Raw genomic sequence first — 24,524 nt, 5'->3', positions numbered from 1 at the left:
ATTTTTTCCCTAAAACTACCCAGCGCAGCACCCTTGATATCTATGGTGCGACCCTTAATGCCATTGTAGGCCATAATACCAATGGAAACTGATGGGTACAATCATTTTGATACACAATCTTTAAAATGTAATATATTCATGCACGCTGACTCCGACTCTAGGGTCTATGCTCCGATGATCATCGGTGTGATAGGCCTATTAATGTGAAAAATTCGAAGCATTGAAAATTTCGTTCTGCATTGCGCGGTATGACTTTGGCCTTCAACCTTGATTTATAGCGTTCTGTAGGCCTACCCTGGATTTGTAATCACATCGTCGTACCGTTGCCATTCAGGCACGTTCAATGTTATCACATATGACAACACATTAGCATTGTGTTCTATACCAGACCAGGATCATGTAGCCTCGTATAATTATACGACATAGCTTGATATGTAGGCCTACATCACTTGATTGACGTTTCTTTCTATCTACCCAATATTAGGTATTGTGATACGTACTCTCAATTCAAGGGTAAGTTTGTTGCAAAGACTGATTGAAATTATATTACGGGCTGTGCAATAATTTTGAGGGGGGGAATCATGGTCGGTGCCCCCCAATATGATGACCCACACTACGCCACTGTTTTGCAAGTACATCCTTAACATGGTCTGTCTGTCATGGAAAAAGTACTAAGGGGCTGTGCAATAACTATGAGCCCTGGGGGAGGGTAAAATAGGGGGGGGGGCAAGAAATTTTTGGCGAGGCGAAAGGGGAGGGAAGCAATTTTTGGCAAGCCGAGAGGGCGTGGCAAGTGATTTTTGGGGCGCCTTTTAAATAAAAAGTACAGAAACGCTTAAATATGCAAATTTTCCTGCGCGCTGCGCTCGCAACATTATATGTAGACCATTTTTAGGTTTGCAAATTGGGATCCCAAAAATTTGGCAATTTCAAGGGGGGCAAAGATTTTTGGCGGACCGAAAGAGGGGGCCAGCGATTTTTGGCGGGCCAGGGGGAAAAGCTATTTTTGGCAAGCCGTTTGGAAATTTTACCCCCCCGTTCATAATTATTGCACAGCCCCTTAGCGCTAGCCGAAAGCTAAGGTAAAAAGGTTATTTTATACTGTTTAATATATTATCCCTAGTATTTATGACTAAGCTGAAATCATTATTAAGATATTTATTCGTCATTAAAACTGGTTTTTATTTTTCATTTTCCCGACAGATTTCCTATAGATCTCAAAATGGAATCGGTTCCTATCGTTGACTTCTCAGCCTATAGTTTGGATCGAGACGAACCAGATCTAGAGCGGTTTCAGAAATTGATTGACGACATATACAAAGCTTTTACTACGACAGGATTTGTATATCTAAAGAATTATGCAGGTGTATTGGATGAAAAGGTATAAATGTATTTTTTGTATTAGCATGGTTATTAAGTTCATCGGGATTGTGTATAAACATGATAAAAAGCATTATCATTAAATTGCTAAATCAGATAATCGAAAAATCATCAAAAATCGGACTTTTGTTAGTAGAATGGATGTACTATAAGACCGAACACGGCATAAGAAGGAAAAATATCACATTTTGGTAAAAATTTGTTTGAGGCATGTCCGTACGGAAACTAAAAAAAGACTTCGAAAAACTGTAGTTTTTTGGAATATTCATCCCAAGGTCATATTTCCATGATTACGTATTAGATTGCAATCTTCTTTGCACGATATGATTAATCAGTAACATAATACACGTTTTCAAGTGCTTACAATGGCGGAAGGACTGAAAACCATTTGAACACTGAGCGACTGAAGTCCACAAAATGTCCAGATGTCTTTAAATTGGTTTCTGCACAGGAAGTTTCACGGATATTGTACTTTAATAGAAGAAAATAACAGTCAAAGATGACTGTGCATAAGGAGGATACTTGCACAAATGCCGTCACGCTCTCACACATGACATACATGAGACTCAAAGGCATTAAAAATTAATTGAAGACGTCGACAGATTATGAATCAACTGCTTACAGAGATAAGGAGTTTCAAAGACGGATGGTGTCTGGGAAGAACGTCCCCTCCAGTAAAGTTGCACCGGTGTTGGTAACATGAATCCCTTGTTTTTCCTTCTGGTTGGTATTTTGGCAGGTCCCACTTTAACTCCTCAAGCATGGCGGTGACACTGCTTTCTGCATTGGACGGATTCAACCTTGGCCGAGTTCTTCTATGTGAGGGGGGGGGGGGCTGACGCAACTGGCATATACTCTGGTGTATGACGAACAGTAGTGTTATAGCAGGAGGTCTTGATGTCACGGGGGCACAGGTTGCGACGGAAAACCCCAAGGGATCTCATTCCTTTCTTGGTGATGTTGTCGACATTTTTATTCCAAGACAACTTCTTGGTTCGATGGATGACCATGCATGAATTATGTATGTGGATATGGTGGGATTACGGCGTTTGCTGATATGGAGAACCTGGCATTTTGCTAGGTGGAATTCCATTAGCCATTCTTGTTCCCAGTCCTGAAGTGCGTCCAGGTCCCGTTGGAGTTGGAAGAATCATCGGTGTTGTTGATGACCCTGTATATCACACTGTCATCGGCAAACAATCTGACCTGGGAGTTTTCAGAGTCGTCAGGCAGTAGGAAGTTGCCAATCCAGGTGAACAGGCTGCCATTGATGCCGTAATAATGTGCTTGTGGAGAAGACGAAGATGAGGAACTTTCTCAAATACTTTTGAAAAGTCGGGGAGTATGTCTGTTTGTAATCCGCTGTCCGGGTTGTGTGCAATGTTGTCCACAGTGATTTAAAGCTGGGATTCACAGGAGCGTGCTTCGGGAAATCCATGCTGGCCTGCAAATCAGGATATTACGTGACTCAAGATGCAGCAAATGACAGTGATTGATATGTGGCGATAATTTGATGGCTTGTTCCTACCCCCCCTTTTTTTTGAAGATAGATGCGACTGTGGCCGACCTCCAAATGTCTGAGAGACGCTTGATAGAGGATGGAAAGTACAGGTCTGCGAGTTCCCTGAGAGGGCAAGCAGACAGGAAGATGCTTTGTACGGGTGAAGTTTCTTGAGGGGCTTAATCACCCCTTTGACTGATACCTGAATATGTGGTATTTGGGGAAACGGACTTACCTTTTAAAAGCTGTTGAACACTGAGCGGAACTGGTTGTTCAGTATATTTGCTTTGTCAATACTACCAGTGTATGTGGTACCTAGTGGACCTGAAGAGGAGCGACGCCAATATTGTCACAGCGTTTGCTTGAGATATGACCCCAGAACCGCTCAGGGTTGGACTTGAGATCAGGACATTATGATGTTGTTAATAATATGTATGATATACCTCCTTACACGCTTTCTGCATACGTTCCTTAAGTTTGTTGTACACGTTGTACTTAGCCCACATGCGCTTTTTCTTCTGGCGTCGACAGGAACGGGCTTTATTGTAGGCTCGTTGTTTCTGCCTGCTCAGTTGCTTGATTTTACGATTTACCGAAGCGGATCTTGCAAATTTAGGAGTTAAGGAAAACACATAGTATCTTAGCATGAAAGTTCATCTGTGTTGGTAGACTTCATAATTGTAAATTTAAACTTATGATCTCAACACAAAATTAAGACGTACCTCAAATTTTCGGTCACAACTTTGACCTTCATCTGGAGACTGGCAACCCAAGTTTGGGATCAGTGACCTTTTGGACACTTGACCCCAAAACCCGGTCGTACACTCTGGGTAACTTGTATCGGCCCCCGTCGCGGTTGAGAGATGGTTGGTTGACTCTGATGTCCACATTGAATCCCCCGGCCACCAAGTTGATTTGGATGAGGTCAAAATCCTCGACCGGGACGCTAGATACTTTGAAAGGGGTGTGAAGGAGTCAATTTACATCAGCGTCAACCAACCATCTCTCAACCGCGACGGGGGCCGATACAAGTTACCCAGAGTGTACGACCGGGTTTTGGGGTCAAGTGTCCAAAAGGTCACTGATCCCAAACTTGGGTTGCCAGTCTCCAGATGAAGGTCAAAGTTGTGACCGAAAATTTGAGGTACGTCTTAATTTTGTGTTGATATCATAAGTTTAAATTTACAATTACATAGTATCTTGCCAAATCTATACTCCAATGTTCAACGGCTGTTTCGTTAAGAGTTCAGTTCATTTGAAAAAAGTTTCTGTGAGGTAAAGATCCCTCTTCAACTGACATCCAAGATAAAACAAAGATGTGTTTCGTGGTTACCAATCATGATTTGGGGACGGCCCTGGGGACCCACGTGCAGCATGCACACGATACAGTTGTAAACTCGAGACATTCAAATTAATGTATGCTACATGGACATTCGGTGGCAGCCATTAGTAGCTATTAGTAAGGTGGCAACAAGCATGACAAGTTTGAACTAACAAATTGGCAAAATTGAGGAAATGCTTAAAAGGCTCTTCAAATTAGGGAGATGTGAAACTTGATATGATTTTCCTGTTTCCAACAGGTCGAAAAAGTATATGAAGTTACCCAGAATTTTTTCCTTTTGGATTATGAAACAAAAATGAAGTGTGAACAGCGAAAGGCATTATCCGGTGGTTTCGTACGCTTTGGAACCGAAAGGTATGACAATATTATACGCTTCACTAGGCTATACCCAAGTAAACACAAAACGTTTTCAGCATCATTCGGTAAAAGGTTAGAAAAGGTTGCCAGAAAACGTTTAAATGTCGGGGTATATAATGGATATAAAACGTTTTTATAACATTCAAAAACATTTTTGATAACTTCCTGCAAATATTCTAAAATAACATTTTGTACGTCATGTGAAATGGACAGGATATTGGAACAGTAAGATTATGCTAATAAATGGGATGGAATGTGTCACTTGTGGTGATATCATATGCTTACAATGGTCAGTCCAAGAGAGTGCCAAATATGGATCAGGAGTATTACATAATAATACCCTGCTATGACAATAGCTGCACTAGGTTAATCGTATAATCTCCTTATGTGGTTAGCATGGCTGGGCCAGGAAATCCACAAGGTCAGCCAATGTATGTACATGACTGTATTCGGTACATGTGCCATATCTTTTACAATGGGTGATAAATTTCTGGTTTGTTTTATTTCAAAACGCAACAGTCGATATTCTAAAGCTTGGTCCAAATCCAAGAGAAGAACCAACTCTAGTAATTTATGTGGTTTCAAATTATATCGGCCGTTGCCTTTTTGATAGAAATGGTGTTTGTTGATGTGTACAGTTTCCCATTAGATCATAACATGCTGTTGTACATCCAAGGTCAAAGGTCTTTTAATCCATATTTGGCGTTCTTCTGGGACTGATGGTAGAAAGACAAAAATCCGTTTGAATGTAGAGAGTGTAATTCATGGATGTGTCGGGTGGAAAAGATTATCAGCCTAAGATGTTAGAAACAAAGGTCTGGAGGACTCAGAAGAAACAAAGGTCACATGGCTAGCCCATAAGGTAGGCATACTCCTCTTCACGCCAAACGCCAAGTGTTTCTAAAATGCTGCTAAAATAAGAAAACTTTTAATGCTAATTTATTGCACATTCTAAGGAAGCGTGGGTACCTTTTTTAAATAGCCGAGTGAGAGGGTTTTCAATGAAATATTTTTTGTGTCAAAATTGAAGCATCCTATGTATAAAAGAATATATGAATATTTACTGCACATCATATATCATATAACGATTCGTGATACCCAATTGTGGCACATTTGATATCGTTTATTAAGAGGCAGATAATTTTATTTCAATTTTATATACGCCAAAATATTTTTTTAATTGAGCAAGAATAAGGATAGAAAAAACGTTGACAATTCTATGTAAAAAAACTCCGCTAAAGATTACTGTTTCGTTTTTATGGTAATCTAATCTTTTATTTCCTGAAAAAAAATTGAGATCTGATGTGGATTTTTTATATAATTGATAAAAACATCGAACGTGTATACAAGAAAAATGGTAGGCATTATATACTGATACACAGTTATACGAGCACGTGTCCGGCGAGTCAAAATCGATATAACGTATTGTCCATATAGAGGCCCATTTATTGTCGGATTTCTCTATGTAGAACACGCAGTTAACAACAATTGAGCGCTATTAATACACATTAATGTTTTTAAGCAAATAAAATTCCAAAATATGGTGCGTTTTCTGCCTTTGCTTGTCACGTGGTAGGCCTATGTTGAAGTTGCGATTATATGTTCAAATACATTTCAAATGGATACCAACAAGACATGTGGCCGAGCGGTCAAAGGCGCTAGGCTCATGGAGTATCCATGATAGCGTTGCGCCGTGAGTTCGAACCCCACCTCTGCCAAAGTTAATTTTACTTTTTTTTAAATTTCATATTGGGGAAATGTGGCTGGGAGAATTTATGTATGGCGTGGAGTGGTGTGCCCATAAGGTATCGGATGACCTCGAATCACACCAAAAATACTGTCTTGTATGTTCAGTACGTGTATGTCCTTTATGGAGTAACCACGTGATCTTATTATTGCGACTAAAATTCCCGAGCCCCCCCCCCCCACAATCTTACAAGAAGTCAGCCATCTTTGACTGTTATTTTCGTCTAATAATAACTCCCGTGCAACCTTCTTCCGTAGCCATTTTCCTGATACCATGCATAAACGGATTAAACCATTTGCCGACTATTTAAAGGCATTTGAATTTTTGTGGACTAAAGTTACTTTGTCTCTATATTCAAACGGATTCCCGTTTTTCACCATTGTAAACACCGGGATATGTGCATTAGCCAATTTATTAGCTTGATCTTACTTATTTTATGCAAAGAACTCGAACATGTGTGTACATAATATTCTGTGCACAAAAGTTACAGTACACTTGAAACAAAAGCAATTTCTTAAAGACGTTAACTAAATTACAATTGAAGACCTGAGCGCAATGACATTTGGCCCCTCCCCATAGGGGTCACGTGAGGGTCAAAATGAAAAAATTGTCCAATGTCGTCAAGAGACATGTCAAATTACTCGTCTCATCACAACGATTACGAAAATATATAATTTATCATACATTTGGAGCTCGGTTAATGAGTTAGAGGGTCACATCCGGTTAAAGGTCAACTGAGGTCAAATTTTAAAACAACCTTCAAATTCATCAAACAAGGTGTCAAATTGCTCATCTTTGCAACATCTGCATTTAGTTTTGAGTTATAAGCTTTTATTTCAATTCTAGCGCAAGAAGACCGTAAGTCCAAAAATTATATATTGATCAATATCGACAAATATTACAGATATTTACTTGGTTGATATAAAATGATTCTTCTTGCCTATACCCATGTACCTGAGAAGTATCAATATTATGGCACAGACCCTGATTATGGCCTATTTGGTTTCCAAATTATCTTATTTAAAAAAGTTTAAACGATCATATATCAAAATTCCAAATATGGACTTATGGTCTTCTTGCGCTCAGTTCTTCAATTTAAAGTGGTCGACTGATGTCGAATTTTGTTCTGCGTATTTCAAAACTTCAGTCGGCACCTGAGACTAGTACTAGTATGAGGTAGGCACTATGCTTTATTTCCCCAACATACAGCAATTTGAATTTAAAATAGAGCCTTTCAAAAGTCACACAGACAGAGAAGTGGGCGTTATCAAAAGGCAGCGGGAATTGCCTTGAAAGAGGAAATATCTAAATGTGTCACTTTTAAAACTTGACCTTTTGTCATAAAAAGTTGCATCGTGCCGAATGAGGTATATTAAGATGCGCAGAACAAATTGTTCCATCTATCGAGCACTTAACTATAACATAATATTATATTTATAATAAAATATTACATACTTTTCATGCCAAGTGTAAGCCCAAAATGTGTTTGTGTCAAAAAAGTAAATTTCAAAAATGTATAATAATTCAAAGAACAGACCTTCCAGAATAGGTAGTCGTTACTCTGAGTTTCATGCCTAAAAGGCAATCGTCAGACGACACGATGAAATGCTTTGGGTGGACTACCATCACTTGGGAATGTGAAAGAATATACATTCCATGGTGTCAATACAGCCAAAGTCTATTCAGAGTCAGTCTGTCTATCGGAGATAGTCAGAAAGTGCTCAACTGCAAAACAGGAGCGTATACTCAAATTACACTATCTTTTGAATAAAGTGCGCAATCCCAAAAGAGAGAGCTCTCCTTTTGGGATTGAGCACTTTATTCAAAAGATAGTCTAACTTGAGTAAAATGTTGTTAATAATTTAAATTTAGTTCTAGCATAGGTATTCATATACCTGGAATGAGGGTTTTGAGCGTTTCGACAGTATTTTTTGTGGGACATGAGAGCACATCAGACATATCAATTGCATTCTGAATACGAAGAATGTCTTTCTGATATCAAATAATTTTCATTTTTGAAATTCACGATATAATACAAATTTTATGACAAATTATTAAAATTTAATATTTTTCACATTTTTGATATATAACAGTCCTCGAAGTAAATTTTATAAATCTAATGATATATTCTTAAAGTGTGTGTAGCTGGGAGGAAAAACCGACGATCAATTGAAAATGTTAACCTTTCATATTGAAGATATGGATTTTTTCCCCAAAAGATCTAATTTTTTTGGTGTTTTGGGGACAAAATCCATATCTTCAATATGAAAGGTCAAAATTTTCAATTGATCGTCGGCTTTTCGTCCCACCTACATACACTTTAAGTATAAATCATCAGAGTTTACTTCGAGTACTGTTAAATATCAAAAATATCAATTTGTAATCATTTGCCATAAAATGTGTATTACATTGCGAATTTCAAAAATCAAAATTATTTGATATCAGAAGGACATTCTTCGTATTCAGAATGCAATTCGATATGTCTGATGTGCTCTAATGTCCCACAATAAATACTGTCCAAACGTTCATACCCCATCCCTTAAGAAAGTAAGTGCACAGATACTTCATCTTTGTGCGAAGTGTATAATAAAAAGAAGGATAGTGCTCAATATTGGATAGTATAACATATGGAAAAAGTCACGTTTGATTCGTACAGCAAGGTGTTGATTCATTTTTTGTTCTACAGCACATCCCAAACAGAAGATGCAATGAAGAGACCGCACATGGATTTAAGAGAGGGCTTCCAGTTTTACCCGCCCGCTTCACAGGTATACTTTTAGGAACCGCTCTATCCAAAGAATATCCGCCTCACTATTAATGTCTCAAAAGGCAATATACATTAAATTTATCATAATTATTATTATAGTCATTTCCATATGGTTAATAATGCTTGAATTATTGTACCAGGTAATAGCAAAAGCAAGCACCGTGTTGGTCTTATGTGGAGGTTTGGACAAAACTATAAAACTAAGGTGTTGACACGTTTCAAAAATATAAAAATCCCGTAATGCTTTGAGTACAATCAGATAATAACCAACTGATCTGCTATCTACTATATAGAAGGCCTGGCCTGAAGGAATGCCTGAGTTGAGGGAAAACTTGGAAGATCTGCTGCTTACGGGGAAAGAGCTTCTACATCGTGTGCTAGAAGTCATCGCCAGAGGGTTGAAATGCGAGGTAAGTACGTATTGAACAGCACACGCACGCTGAGTATAATATAATTTTTGTAGGGCAGTGACAAAAAGTGAACAAGAAGTGAATTGGAGGAAGTACCTCTTGTGTCATCCAAGTGGATTTGGTAATGAAAATTTGGAACAAATAATAATCAGGAGCTCTACCAGTAGGGCATTTACATAAGATAATAATAATATGACCTATACTCTAGTTTGAGCCACTTGAGAGAAGACATCATTGAATAAATATTAGTTCTGATATCAGCAGAAAGAATAATTCTGGCAAGGTTGTTCAAGAGAATTTGTAACTTGCTTGACAGAGTAAGCGAACAGTTGGACCAAACAGTTGTTTTTTTGAGAATATAATTTGGAAGATAATATTTAACACGACGTATAACACCACAACGTTTAGAGACATTAGAAGCAATTAAATCTATATGATATGACCAAGTCATGTGACTATCAAAAATAATACCAATATATTTGAAGTTGTCAACTCTCTCAATAGTCTCACCATCATAAATTAAAGAAATCAGTACTTACTAAGATTTTGAGTACCAAAAGCATTAATTTTGTTTTGCTGATATTCAGAGTGAGGTGGTTCATTTTAAACCAGCTGGTAATTTTACACATGTTAAGATTGAGGCTGTTTTGAAGACACAGAGGATGAGGCAATGAAGTATCATCAGCATGCATTACTGTTTTACATAATGTGACCGTACTGCACGAATGAGCCGTAAATGTCCTAAATGCTATTCTGAGTTACAGTGTAAAATGTGCATGAAGGTCGTATTAATCGGTACCTCAAGTTGGCGCGACATGTATCTCATTTTAAATCAATCAATAATCCTATTGTTAAAGAGGATAATAAGCTTCTACCTTAGATGTCTAATAGACATTGTCTATAGAATTCTTAATAGCTCTGGTCTTTGTTTGCTTTGGCTAAATCCTGTTCAAGTGGTGGGTTACAAAGCATTGTATTTTATCTAGGTATGTATAACCAACAATTAACAATGAGAGGACATTCCTGAAACTCGTTGACTTGGGGATGATTTGAAATGACCACCAATTATGACTGTTTGATATTTATTACCAGCAATGTGGAAAAAGAGACACATGTAGAAACGAAAAAAGCTACCATTTTATTGAAGGAGCAAAGTTCAATAAGCCATAACCCCGCTTCTGGATATAGTTTGAAGTCAAATGATATACCATTTTAAAGCTTATAGTATATATTTTCTAAACACGAAATAAAACAGAATTGACCGGGGAGGAATTTACGGCTCATTCGTCGTGTACGGGCACATATAACACTATCAGGAGATCATTTACTAAAATGATAAATAATAATGGACCTAATATAGACCCTTGTGGTATTCCAATGTTAATTAACATGCACCCGGTAACATCCACCACACACACGCACTCCGACACACATTCTCAATTTAATTACCGAAAATTTAATTTAAATTAAACTTTGCTTATTTAACTTCTCTTTGCAACATATTTTTACCATTTGTGAATGGAAAACATGTAGGACCCACTGATTTTTGTGAAGAATCATCAGAAAACAGGAACAGCTGAGGGCGTTACGTCTATACGCTTGAACCATTACCCACCAACTGCTGACATTGAAGTGAAGGAAAAGCAAGTGAGATGTGGAGAACATTCTGATTATGGCAGTATCACATTCTTATTTCAGAAGGACAAAGGTGGATTAGAGGTATGGTTGACACTAACGTGACCATGAACGTAACGTGTGTCATCCGGGACTGATTTAGGGGAACTGGGTCTAATTGAGGGGGCACCGGTATTTGAACCTATAGATTAGGTCAAATTATGGGTTGTGTGGGGAGACGTTACCCTATGATTGATGATGGGGGGGGGGGGAGTCTCCCTAGTTGAAGGTAATCGGGGATATGCCACGGTTTTAGGGTATACCTTTTCAACGATTTTGGTGTATCGATGGTGGGTTTTCAGTGGAGACCAATGCGCCCACTTCAATGCGCCCTTTGGCAAAAGTGCCCTTAAAGCGCCCAATTATTGTCAAATTTAGGCGCCTTTTGGGTGGTTTTTGTTGAAAATTGGTGGGTAGATGGGTAGCGAAAACAGCAAAAAGTCCATTCGCTCTAGGAGTCAAGGTTATGACTGCATGTGTTTACTAGGTTAATGGTTTCCCTCATTGATTTCACTAACCACAAGTTCCAATGGGGCACTCAAGAACTCATAACAATGATGAGAGACTGTATACAATTTCAACTACTTTAGTCTAAAATTTTACCGGAAATTTTTATGCCCAATTCATCAGCTGTTGACAGCACACCTTTCTAGTTTGAAGTCATGTAGTTTGGTCTTTATCAATATTGGGAATTGCCAACTCCCAAAACCCTTCACAGTTAGACCAAATGGTGGTAACAGAGAAAGTCAGCATCCGAAAGTCTGCGTGGCACACCCCCGTACAAATTTGTTCGAATAACCCCCTTCCCGGGCACATAATCCTTTAGTTTAGGGTTGGGTTAAGGGGGTACTACACCCATTGCATTTTTGCATTTTTTTGCATTTTGTGAAGAAATGAGAAAAAGAAATTGGACAAAGTGGTATGAAAAATGAAGGGGCAAATCTTCTCGTTCAATTGGTGGCATCAGTATCAATGACGCGTACATGCTTCTAATGGTATAAGCCAAAAAAGTGGTACATCACTGATGTTTTAAATTCACTTCATTTTGGAAAGCTTACTATCAACGGATTTCGTTAAAATTTTGGATATGTGTTGCTAACACATTAGGGAAGTAATGTTGATATGTAAAATGGGAATAAGTGGTCCCTGATTTCTTTTATGACTTCATGAACTTGGTGCTCCACAACTATCAAAAAACGAACCGGTTAAAATGCTTCTATTTTCAATGTTGAGCTATATTTTGTATTTTGAACTTGCGACACTATGTCACTGAAACTTAATTAAGCCATAGGTAACAGGTTACCACAACCACACTACAGCAATGTTGAAAAAGATTTTATTTTTTGAAACCTATACCACCATTATGGTAGTTTTCCGTAAGCTTCATTTGTGTGATTTTGGTAACTATTTTATATTTATTTGCCCAATCCATCTCAACTAGGCAATCTAAATTGTACTCACCATTTACATCCCAAGGTATTTTAGTATATCCACCTCACACATTTCCATTATATATCCAGTAACAGACAAAATATCAAAATTGATGCCTCATTATGACATGTATGATATCACAGACTATCACATGTATTCAAAATTGATGCCTGAATTTGACCTGAACCAATTGACCTATAACCTGACCTTTGATGACCTTATAGCCTTTTTTAATCTCTTTTCCTAACAACACATTATACTAGATACATACATGGTGTAGTATTAAATTGTCTATGTGGAAGAGAGTAGGCCTATTTAATTTATTCAGTGTTATAATCAGTGAGTACATTTCTATAGATAGTATAACAAAGGATTTAATGTATTCTATTCATGTATACTACTTGGACATGTTCAATAGAATAAATTATGGTTTGTTATGAAACACACATCTCAGTTACCAGGATACAGTAAACAAAAAAATATATAGGGCTAAAATGCTTTTCTAAAATGGTTTAAAACCACTTTGTATGTTGAGATATTTTATAAGTTCAGGACATGAGATGATGAACATATTTATATACGTAAATTTGCAACAAATGGGTACTGATGAAAATCAGGGTATTATATCGCCTTAACATCTTGCGGACCATAATGGTTGTAGAAAATAAACACGCGGTCGATACTGATATAAGGAAACTGGTATTGCATAATGAACACTGCAAAGAGATATCATTTGTTTATTAGTTTAATTTTATTGCAGTTTTTATACTAAGGGTTTGATACCCGTGCGGGCGCATGTCTGTCTATTTTGAACTTTTATTTTATCTTTGGTTCGATATTGACAAAGCGCCAAAATCAAACTGTATGTTCTACGGTGCTTTGTATTGTGTTGGGAGTTTCACCATTTTCCATTTAAGATTATTGTGGGACCAAAATGATCAAGGCACAAAATCGCTCATGATAAATGATTAGATACCACCCTTTGCCAACCGTCACTACCAGGACTATAACGTTATCCTTAAAGGTTTATGACTTACGAACGTGACTGATTTGTACACTTACAGGTTTTGAATCGCCAAGGACAATGGGTATCAGCTCCACCAATTGATGGGACTATTGTTGTCAACGTCGGTGATGCCCTGCAGCGTTGGTCTGCTGACAAACTGCTTTCATCGGTAAGTGTAATTAAGGATACGATACATGATTTACCGACAAGTGACTCATTGTCGGAATGCGATCGTGAATTTTGAAGAAAAAAAAGTTTCCACAGGCTTCGATGGGATTCGAACCAGCGATTCGGAACTTCCTTTGATTACGCGTCTAGCGCTTTACCGCTCGTCCACGGTGGCAGTTGAGTGGAGGAGTGTAATGATAAATGATAAATCTCATAATGCCATCTTTAGCCTTTTGTTTACTAAAAAAAGACGCGTTTTGTAAAGATAGATTAGCCGTTTTATGCATAAAGAGCACGAACGTTTGGGAAAGGTTTCAAACAAATAATAAAGACACTGATGTGATGATGAAATTGCGTAAGTCGGGAAATATCTGCGTCGCAATGTTTTGTTTTGGTTTTAGGAATGTGACCTTAAAATTTACGACTTCATGACATTATCATTCTAAATCAACAAAAGATATTTAAACAGTATATGGCCTCATTCTTTCTCTAGAATGTTTTGTACATGTATGTGAAATAGCTTCAACAATGGTTTGCTGCATAATGATAAAAACAGCCTTGACCTAAAAAAGGGCGAGAGGTACCATATATACCAATTCAGGCTAAATTTAAAATTGATATAAAACGTTTGTTTTTTGATCGATTACAAAAATAATTTTTTGTCATATAAAGAAATTGTGTCTGGCGTGAATTACACTACAGTTTTTTATTCTTAGGGCTCTTTAACTTCTTCAAATAATTTTTTTAATGATAGAGTGAATCCCTGGCCCTCTATAATTACGCACAAAAGATCGAGTCCCCTTAAAGCCAGGCTATGGTCCGACGTCATTGCTGGAATTTTATGTTATGAAAGGCGTCGCGTTTTACCACAACAACTTTTACTCTGTTCTCTTTGTCGACATAGAAAGATGGCCGTAAGGCGTCGGACTATAGCCTGCCCTATATACAACAAAAGACAAGTTGGTCCATAATACACTACATGGATTATAATTGCATTTTTAAAGAATTGGGAGTTGTCAGTAATACACTGACCGATTTTATGTTTTTAAAAAAAGCAGCAGCAAAAAAAAAAAGAAGCGGCGTGATTTATAATAGCGCGCTACGCACAGGCACAACGCACTGACCACTACAGCCTCACATCATTCCATAAACCATCATGCAGTTATTGTTAACTACATGTATGCACACACCACAGGGGCACTCACAATAGGCAATTGAACCCTACTGGTAGCGCTGTGTTGTAGCTATTGGGGATGAACTAGTTAGTATCATATATCAAAAAGTATAAAAGCTATGATTTTAGTACTTTCTCTATGTTTCAATTACTTATTCTTTTCCGAATATCTGAATCTTCAACCCGGTACAAGCTTTAATAACGGGGGAACATACATTTCTATTAAAAAGAAATCCTACCATCTATCCAAACTCGCCGTGTTATTCCAATGCACATTTTACTTCACCGGGCAGCCATTTTTTGATCGTATTTTGAAGATTGGTGTCATAAAACCGACATAGGTATAAATTTAATACTTTCTGTCAATCAATTATGGCTTATTCTCTACATGTCAATCTTTAAATAATTGGCATAGTCCTTATAATAACGGTGGTCCGCCTTGATGAGTAAATGACAGCAAACAGCTGCAAACCAGTGAAAAATATCCCAAAACTCGGTCAGTGGAGCTCCGCTCGTACATGTCAATAGAGTCATTATCGATTGGATTAGTCGTCCGTAGCGGACAATTCGGTAGCTCATTGGATCAATATTATCAGGTGGTAATAAATTTGCATTGGACAATAGATTACTATATAATGGTTTAGTACTGCATATATCGGTTTAATCTTCAATAAGCGGGTTTATGGCTGGAAAGGTCACGGTGAATTCGCCGTGGACGTAAGTGCACTATGCCATTAAACAACAACTCACAGGCAATTTGCAGGCAGCTAAGAAGCACACTCCCTAGACATTCCACAATTGACCTACCTTGTCCAGGGAATTTCAAGCTAACCACGAGAGCGTACTAAACCACTGCTAGGTTCCAAACCGCTGCCTCTCGTACCATAGTCGAGCGCCTAATATTGATTGAGCTACATTGACTGCTATGTAATAAAGACTCGTCAACAATTAAACATTAAACAAGAATGATTAAATAAAAGTTTCCATTCAACTCGATACTTCAAGGGCAAATCAGGAATGTTATGATGCATGTACTTGTCCGACAATCTGTGGTGGTTTAGGTATAATGCGTTCCAAACTTCATTTTCACAAAGACCTGGGCCCGTTTCACAGAGCCTTGCGACTGCTTTATCACACATAAGCCCTCATTATGTGCCCTCCGGCTATGTGAAACGGGTACTGGTTTTCGTAATCAAATATTACCTTTGATGAGAAAAATTAATTTGTATTTATTTCACAGAAACACCGTGTAGTAAACCCAGTCAGTGAGTCGGACAAGCGAGCCGATCGTTATAGCATTATCTACTTCGGAAGTCCCGACGTGGGAACCACCTTGGAATGTGTTGACGGTAGCAATAAGTACCCACCCATTGAAATGTCGGAATATAATATTCAGCAATATAACAAGCAGTACAATATATCGTGAAGAACTTAAGGGATCCAAAATGAGCGTTTCTTGCGTTTCGACAGTATTTTTTGAGGGACATGAGAGCACCTCAGACCTATCGAATTGCATTCTGAATACGAAGCATGTCTTTCTGATATCAAATAATTTTCATTTTTTTAAATCACAATATAATACAAATTTTATGACAAATTATAAAAATTTGATATTTTTCAAATTGTTGATATATAACAGTCCTCGAAGTAAATTATATAAATCTAATGATATATTCTTAAAGTGTATGTAGCAGGGAGGAAAAGCCGACGGTCAATTGAAAATTTTGACCTTTCATATTGAAGATATGGATTTTTTTTCCCAAAAGACCTAATTTTTTTTGGTGTTTTGGGGAAAAAATCCATATCTTCAATACGAAAGGTCAAAATTTTCAATTGATCGTCGGCTTTTCATCCCACCTACATACACTTTAAGTATAAATCATCAGATTTATAAAGTTTACTTCAAGTACTGTTAAATATCAAAAATATCAATTTTTAATGATTTGCCATAAAATGTGTATCAAATTGCGAATTTCAAAAATCCAAATTATTTGATATCAGAATGACATTCTTCGTATTCAGAATGCAATTCGATATGTCTGATGTGCTCTAATGTCCCAAAATAAATACTGTCCAAACGTTCATACCCCAGCCCTTAACCAGCCTTGTTGAAATCAGCATTGGCATTTTGTACACACCTAACATTTTTGCCAGAATTAAATATATATTTGCTTTTATTGTGTCTCATGATGTCGCCTAATTCAAGGAAGCTGGTACAGAATCGATATTATCTGAAATATTTGTATCAAGTTGAAACACATACGGTATTTACCATCACCATGAAACAAATATTTAAAAACAGGTAACAAACATATGAACGAGGGTAAGAGGCTCACACATCATTGGAATAAATAAACAATTGAATACATGAATACAAAAGCCACCCAAGTCCATGGGAAGTGATTTTGAGAGAAAAACATGTGTATCATTTTAATTCCTTCAGTTAGATTTACCTGGTCAATATGGTAGGTTTTACGTGCAAATGAGTGGATTAACCTGTATTAGGTATGTCGATTAGCATTTCAGGGACTTCGTGGGGTTCATTTTAAATTTTGGACTTGGGTGGTTTTTTGAATCATATACAAAGACAACAATTTTAGAATAAGATTACCACTAGTAAGATAATACAAAATAAACCACACAGGTATGTATAATGTTGATAAGCATTCTGCCATGTAATATAAACCACACACTTTCCTTTATTAAACCCATTTTTTTCCAAAAGTCACTCTCTAGCAATGAATGTGTTACAAGTGGACTTTTATACATACTGGATTTCAATCAATGTGTTACAAGACTCAAATCATGGAATTGGGTGATTCTTTCATACATGCTATTTTTCACATGCTCAATAGACACAGAGGATGAATTTGAGTTGTTCTTTCATACATATGACAGGCCTATGTATAGCAACAATTTCCCATGCTTAACTCAATTTGGCCAACGTATGGACTTGGGTGGCTTTTGTATTCATATATTCAATTATACATAATATTATAGCCGCGATAACAACGAATTTATAGAGTATAAACAACAGGAATATCCTTTATCGTGTGAAAGAAGATAGGCGGTAGGTATTGTGGATGCTGGCACACACTACATACGTGCCCGACAAGTGGGTTCCGTGTCACGGTCAATAATCCGAAGGGTCATTAGTCCAAAATAGCTCAAAAAACCAATTACTTAGTCGATAACCCTATCCTTACCCAACCATAATTCTAACCTACCTAAAACCGATCGAAGCCCTACTCTTATCCCTAAACATAACCATAACCATAACTCAAACCCAAAAACTATAATCTTACCTAATCCTATAACCCTATAATCCTATAACTATATACCTAACCCTTATGATAACCCCTTATCAGCTATTATCCCCAACCCTATCGTAGCTAAAAAGCCCTCCATAATTGAAGACCGAATTAAAAGATTAGTTTGCGTCTGACGTCAGGGCAAAGGCGCGACGCGATTGGTTGCTGACCTGCGCAGTACAGCATTGTTGGTCTGGTTGACAAGACGTCAGACGCAAACTAGTCTCCGGGGGCACTATAGGGGGTATTAGGCGCGTCCGTGGACTCTCAAAAAGCACCCTAAACAAGTATTTCTGAGACTGAAATTTATACCCCTAAACAAGTATAAGTAGCATGATTTGCTACCCTAAACAAGTAGTTGTCTTTTCCCAACCCTAAATAAGTAATTGTTGCAATTATTACCCCTAAACAAGTAAACACAAATGCTTTTAACCCTAATAAGAAGCTGCTGCTTTTAGGAGCTTTTTCACACCTGTAGATTTTATAAAGTGTAATATTCAACTGTGACGGCCAAGCGTACGTTTCAAGTTTATGAACAACAGAAGGATTGATCCTATACGCCAGTGTTGATCATAAATACTCCCAAATAGAGCACCTAAACTCTGTGAAGCGCCCCGCACAGCGTCATCATCCCTATATCTTCGTGTTGACAAGTAATATTATATCATGTGTATGCATTTTTCATGGTAATCAATATGCTGAACAAACGCATTTCTGTCAGAGTGACTCGTGGCGTAGTCCGTAGTGGAATAGGCTCTTGACTGTTAGTCCAAAGGTTGTGGGCTCGAACCCTGGTAGAAATTTAGTTCTAATATAATGATTTTTTTGTTAAGGGAACAACCCAAAAGTTCGATGAAGCCCTATAAACGAAAGTCCTTTCGTTAGGGAGGAGGGGTCAAAAGTCTGATTACGTTTGTAAAAAGTAGTTAAAACATCGGTCAAAGTTGATCTTTTTTTATGGATTTAATATATAATTTTCAATTTTAGTATTTTCTGAAGTACGATATTGACATTTTACATTGGTTGCTTCAAAATAATTTCAAATCAATATAGAGTGCAGTACTCACAATCTGCAATTTGTTAGTTATTTTTTTAATCAGCTGTACCGCACCTTGATTCTTTTTTATTTGAAAATCCAGCAAGTCATAATTTTTTTCGTGCCCAAAAAGGTATGAAGAATTTTTTTTTAAATAAAATAGAATATTGGTTTCTTCCATAAACGTGATCAATATCATTGCATTGTCGCACTCCTCCACATCCCCATCCACCATAGCGACGGTCCTGTATCCTATGAATCCGGGTTGGAATTTTCGATATTTGAAAACTTACGTTAGAAGGGAGGGGGGAGGGGTTGTCCTTCTAACGAAAGGACTTTCGTTTATAGGGCTTCATCAAACTTTTGGGCTGTTCCCTAAGTACGAGGTAATAATTATGGCAATAAATACGTTGTATAAAACTGAACACAGTGCAATCCAGCCTCGTATACTAAAGTATATCATGTAAATGTATTATGTGATGCAAATGTTGATTAGGAAAATGAATATCGCTGGCGGCTCTGCATAGCCAGAGACTGGTTCAAGAAACATATTCAAGCTTACCTCACAGGTCATGCAGTATGTCCAATATTTTCAAGATTCTTGTGCAAATAATTTCCAATTTTTGGATCACACGTCCAACCCTTTTCATTGTAGAATTTATTTTTTTGGATTGGGATGTACCCAATGTCTTGTCCACAACTATTTCTTGTTTATATGCTTCCGCTAGGTCACATCATCAGAAAGCATGGTATGGAGTTCCAAATGTACGCGGATGACACTCAAATTTATGTTTCCATCTGCCCGGTCACACCCAGTGGCGTTGTTCATGCAGTTCGCTTGTATCGCGGAAGTTCATGAGTGGATGGTAGCCCATTTTCTCAAGTTAAATGCGGAGAAAACGGAAGTGTTGTTTAGGATTTCGAGCACAACTTGCCAAGATCGATCTTTCCAACATGAATGTTGCTGGTGTTAATGTCACCATTTATGATATATGCAGTAAGAAAGAGTAAACCGATTAAAGGTATGCATAAAACTATTGAGTATCGGTCTTATAAGAATTTTGATGAAAAGTGTTTTCTTGATGAGCTTTTAAATGTTCCGTGGAATGATATAACAAATTGTGAAAATGTTAATGATGCATTGTATATGTGGCGGAAAGTGTTTAATAATGTTGTAAATAAGCATATTCCTAAAAGATGCAAGCGTGTTAAAGCTTCCCCCTCCCCATGGCTTAATAGCAACATCACAAAGCACATGTCAAAACGTGATTATTTACATCGTAAAGCTATTCGATCTAAAGCAACTTCTGACTGGGAGGCGTTTAAGTCATATCGTAATAAGGTGACTGCAATGATCCGTGAGTCTAAGAAGTGTTATTTTACTAATACTGTGCAACAATGTATGGGTGATTCTGGTAAGCTGTGGAAAACGTTGAAAAATATTCTTCCATCTAAACCATCCACAAACCCTTCGTCTATTGTTGTTAATGATAATGTTTTAACAAGTGATAATGACATTTCAAATGGTTTTAACGAGTATTTTGCTGATGTTGCAAACAAATTAATTGAGTGTGTTGATGAGAGTAATGACTGTATTCCTAATGTTATCACCCATGGCATCGATGTGAAGCCACAATTGAATTTACCTTGTATTTCGCATGAGTTTGTAAATAATGAAGTTCTTAACATGAGTCCAGCGAAAGCTACTGGGCTTTTTTTCAAACGTATGGAAAGTTGTTCCCCTTCACAAAGGTGGCGATTTAAACAGCACTAATAATTATAGGCCAATTTCCATTCTTTCCTGTGTAAGTAAGATCATCGAAAAGGCTGTTCATAAACATGTTTATACATTTCTCAGTAACCACAATTTGATTAACCAACATCAGTCAGGTTTTCGTCCATTTCATTCAACAGAGACGGCGCTAACTGAAATGACAGATTACTGGTTGAGCAATATGAATTCAGGTAAAATGACTGGCGTAGCCTTTGTTGATTTGCGTAAGGCGTTTGATACAGTCAATCATGATATGTTGTTGTATAAATTACATGAAATGGGCGCAACTGACCACACAGTTAAATGGTTTCGTTCTTATTTACATGATAGAACACAACGAGTGTCTTTTAAGGGAGCTTTATCAAATGAACTTCCTGTAAATTCAGGTGTTCCTCAAGGTAGCATACTTGGGCCACTATTATTCATCATTTTTATTAATAGCATGTGTAAAGTAATTGAGCATGGTTATATTTCAATGTATGCTGATGATACCACACTGTCTGTTAGTGGGGATGATGCTCGTGATATTGCAAGTAAATTAAGGTGTGATCTTGAAAAGCTTATGATTTGGATGCGTACGAATAAGATGTTCCTTAACTCTGATAAGACAAAAATCATGCTAGTTGGTACTAGTGCTAGACTTAATAATGTGCATGCAAATGATTTTTCTGTTAGAATTGATGGTAATGATCTTGAATGTGTTGATAATTTTAAATGCTTGGGTGTTGTAATTGATAATCAATTAAAATGGCATAAGCAAGTTAATAATGTTGTTCGAAATGTTTTTTGTAATCTTGCTTTGTTACGTCGTGTTAAACCATATCTTAATGTTGATACTTTAAATGTTCTTTATAAAAGTATGGCTCAACCTCACTTTGATTATTGTAGCTTAGCATGGCATGGTCGTTTAAAAGAAGACTGTCATAGACTTGATGTAATACAAAAGTGATGTGCGCGAGTGATCTTAGGTGTTAATTACTACACTCCATCTAATTATATGTTTCAAGAGCTAAGGTGGTCACGGCTATCAGATCGTAATGATTATTTCAAAGCTCTAATGATTTATAAATGTCTTAATGGTCTTGTTCCACAGTATTTAAATAATATGTTCAATTATGTGCGTGACAATCACGATCGTGTTACGAGGCAAGCTGCAGCTGATTTGCTAGCTCTTCCACCCATTGTTAATGGTACTGACATTGAGTCTTTTAAATTTTCGTTTAGCTATAATAGTGGCGTTAAGTTGTGGAATAATATTGACCCGCCTACTAGAAATACTGTTAATGTTCAGTCGTTTAAGACAATGTATTAAAGTAGCCATCTGAAGTAGATTGCATATTCGCATGATTTGATGTTTTTAAAAGTTGTATATACCTATGATTATATGAAATTACGTGCCATTATTGTTTGTATATCTAAATGTGTTTTTATGTATAATTACTAAATTTTATATGAGTGTCTTTTAATATTGTTGTAACTTAATTGTATATTGCAGGGCCCCGGTTAGAACAGCTTTAAGCTGATTCGGGCATACCCTGGGTAAAGATAATAAATAATAATAATAATAACCATTAAATCAGACCCCATCAAAAATCTGGGCGTCATGTTTGACACTGGAATGACAATGTCTGCGCAAGTATCTAGTGTGATAAAAACAGCCAACTATCATCTTGTGAACATTGGACGCGCGCGGAAATTGCTCACTGAAGATGCCACTAAAATGGCTATCCATTCACTAGTGACATCCCGCCTTGACTATTGCAATAGTCTGTTGGTTGGTGGAATAAGTATGAAACTGCAGAACAAACTTCAAAATATCCAGCGAACATCAGCAAGGCTCATTTTCAGAAAACGCAAGTTTGACTCCATCACTCCAGAACTCATAAATGAACTCCACTGGCTTCCCATCAAACAACGCATTGACTACAAAATTCTCTCTCTTGTTTATAAAGCACTTCACGGTCAAGCTCCATCCGACATCATTGACATGCTTCAAATTCGAGTTACGCAAAAGCAGCTTAGATCATCATGCTCAGGTGGTACCTCTCTTGTTGAGCCCAGAACACAATTTGTTTCTTTTGGTGACCGAGCTTTTGCTGCCTATGCTCCCAGATTGTGGAATAAACTACCAGGTCAAATCAAAAATTGTACTTTTGAACAGTTTAAGAAGCTTCTGAAGAGCCACCTTTTAGAGGATGCTTATCAGTAAACTGTAACTGATTGACTGATTGACTGACTGATTGATTGATTGATTGATTGATTGATTGATTGATTGATTGATTGATTGATTGACTGATTGATTGATTGATTGATTCTCCACATTTCCAAGAGAATTTTGAACTGCAAGTCCAACGCAAATGACGACTGACAATGACACATTATGAAGTTGGAAGACAAACACGGCCAGTCTCGCTTGGTCTATTTCCTAATTTCGTCTCCATTTAAAACATCCTAGAGCATTAATTATCATGCTTGATTTAGTGGTAAATTCAACCACAATCCTGAAACTCATTGATTTATATTAGAAAAGCCAGCAAATAGTTTCAAATTATTCAATCGGCGCATGTGTTTGTAAATACCCCGGTAAAATTTCACACGTGTCAAAAGTTCGTTCACACAGCTTGTTTACAAACCTAGAAGTTCGTGGTTGCATTGTTGCCCCTTTTGACCATGTGGATCTTAGCCACATTTTCTGGGCTGGAAGCCATCAAGACTATTATGAATATTGATGAGTTCGGCCAATCTGAAATCTTCTTAGCCAATCGGAAAGCCTCTTTTATTTTTCCTCATATTGACTTCACAGTTAAGAGAAAGGTATACTAACGCATGCTGATTGGTTTATATATGTTCTGGCCAGGTTGTGACCTTGTGCAGGGACCTCGTGTTTAGTATGCTAGCTAGGCCAGTAGGTTCTGTCATCGCTGCACTGACCATGCTGACAGCTGAAGGATGCCTTTTGGGGTGTAGCATTTGGGGTGGAGCATGAATAAAATTGAAATGATGAAACTAAATGTAGGGAGAAGACACACTCATAGAAATTGTTCGTTGGCATTACTCAGTAAGTTGATGTAAGTCGTTGCGTCAACTTGCCGAGTAATGCCAACGCCCCGGGCCAACGCGTACAATTTAGAGTAACGCTGACTCGATATCATTATGTTGGTCGCACTCATTTGCACTTACCTTATTGAGTTGTTACAACTCAGAAAATGAAACTAGGTTAGCATAATTTTCTAGAGGTGTGCTATAGTATACAAATTTTTGCACTGATTACAAAAATAAATATTTGAATACTGCTAATTGTGCAGAAAATGATCAAATTACGTGAATTAAGTAACAAAGTACCAAATTAGAATAACTCAAAACAATAAGTACCAGTAACTTAATATGAACGAGTTACATCAACTTACATGTTGAGTTACAATAACTCAACTAATTGGTTCTAAGTT

At 37.3% G+C, this 24,524-nt stretch overlaps 1 protein-coding gene across 1 annotated transcript; it reads left to right on the top strand.

Annotated features, from left to right (window-relative positions):
• The first annotated feature begins 329 nt into the window (after positions 1-329).
• LOC140165498 (uncharacterized) lies at positions 330-16,383 on the top strand. Its single transcript, XM_072188789.1, has 8 exons — positions 330-513; positions 1,204-1,381; positions 4,462-4,577; positions 9,014-9,095; positions 9,388-9,504; positions 11,038-11,223; positions 13,674-13,784; positions 16,198-16,383. Exons 2-8 carry the CDS (start codon positions 1,223-1,225, stop codon positions 16,381-16,383), a joined length of 957 nt encoding a protein of 318 aa, XP_072044890.1. The 5' UTR covers positions 330-513; positions 1,204-1,222.
• The last annotated feature ends 8,141 nt before the right edge of the window (positions 16,384-24,524 follow it).

The sequence above is a fragment of the Amphiura filiformis genome, chromosome 12 (assembly GCF_039555335.1).
Source record: "Amphiura filiformis chromosome 12, Afil_fr2py, whole genome shotgun sequence".
Lineage (NCBI taxonomy): Eukaryota > Metazoa > Echinodermata > Ophiuroidea > Amphilepidida > Amphiuridae > Amphiura > Amphiura filiformis.
The sequence above is the reverse complement of the archived record's forward strand: the minus strand, read 5'-3'. Positions and strand labels throughout refer to the sequence as shown.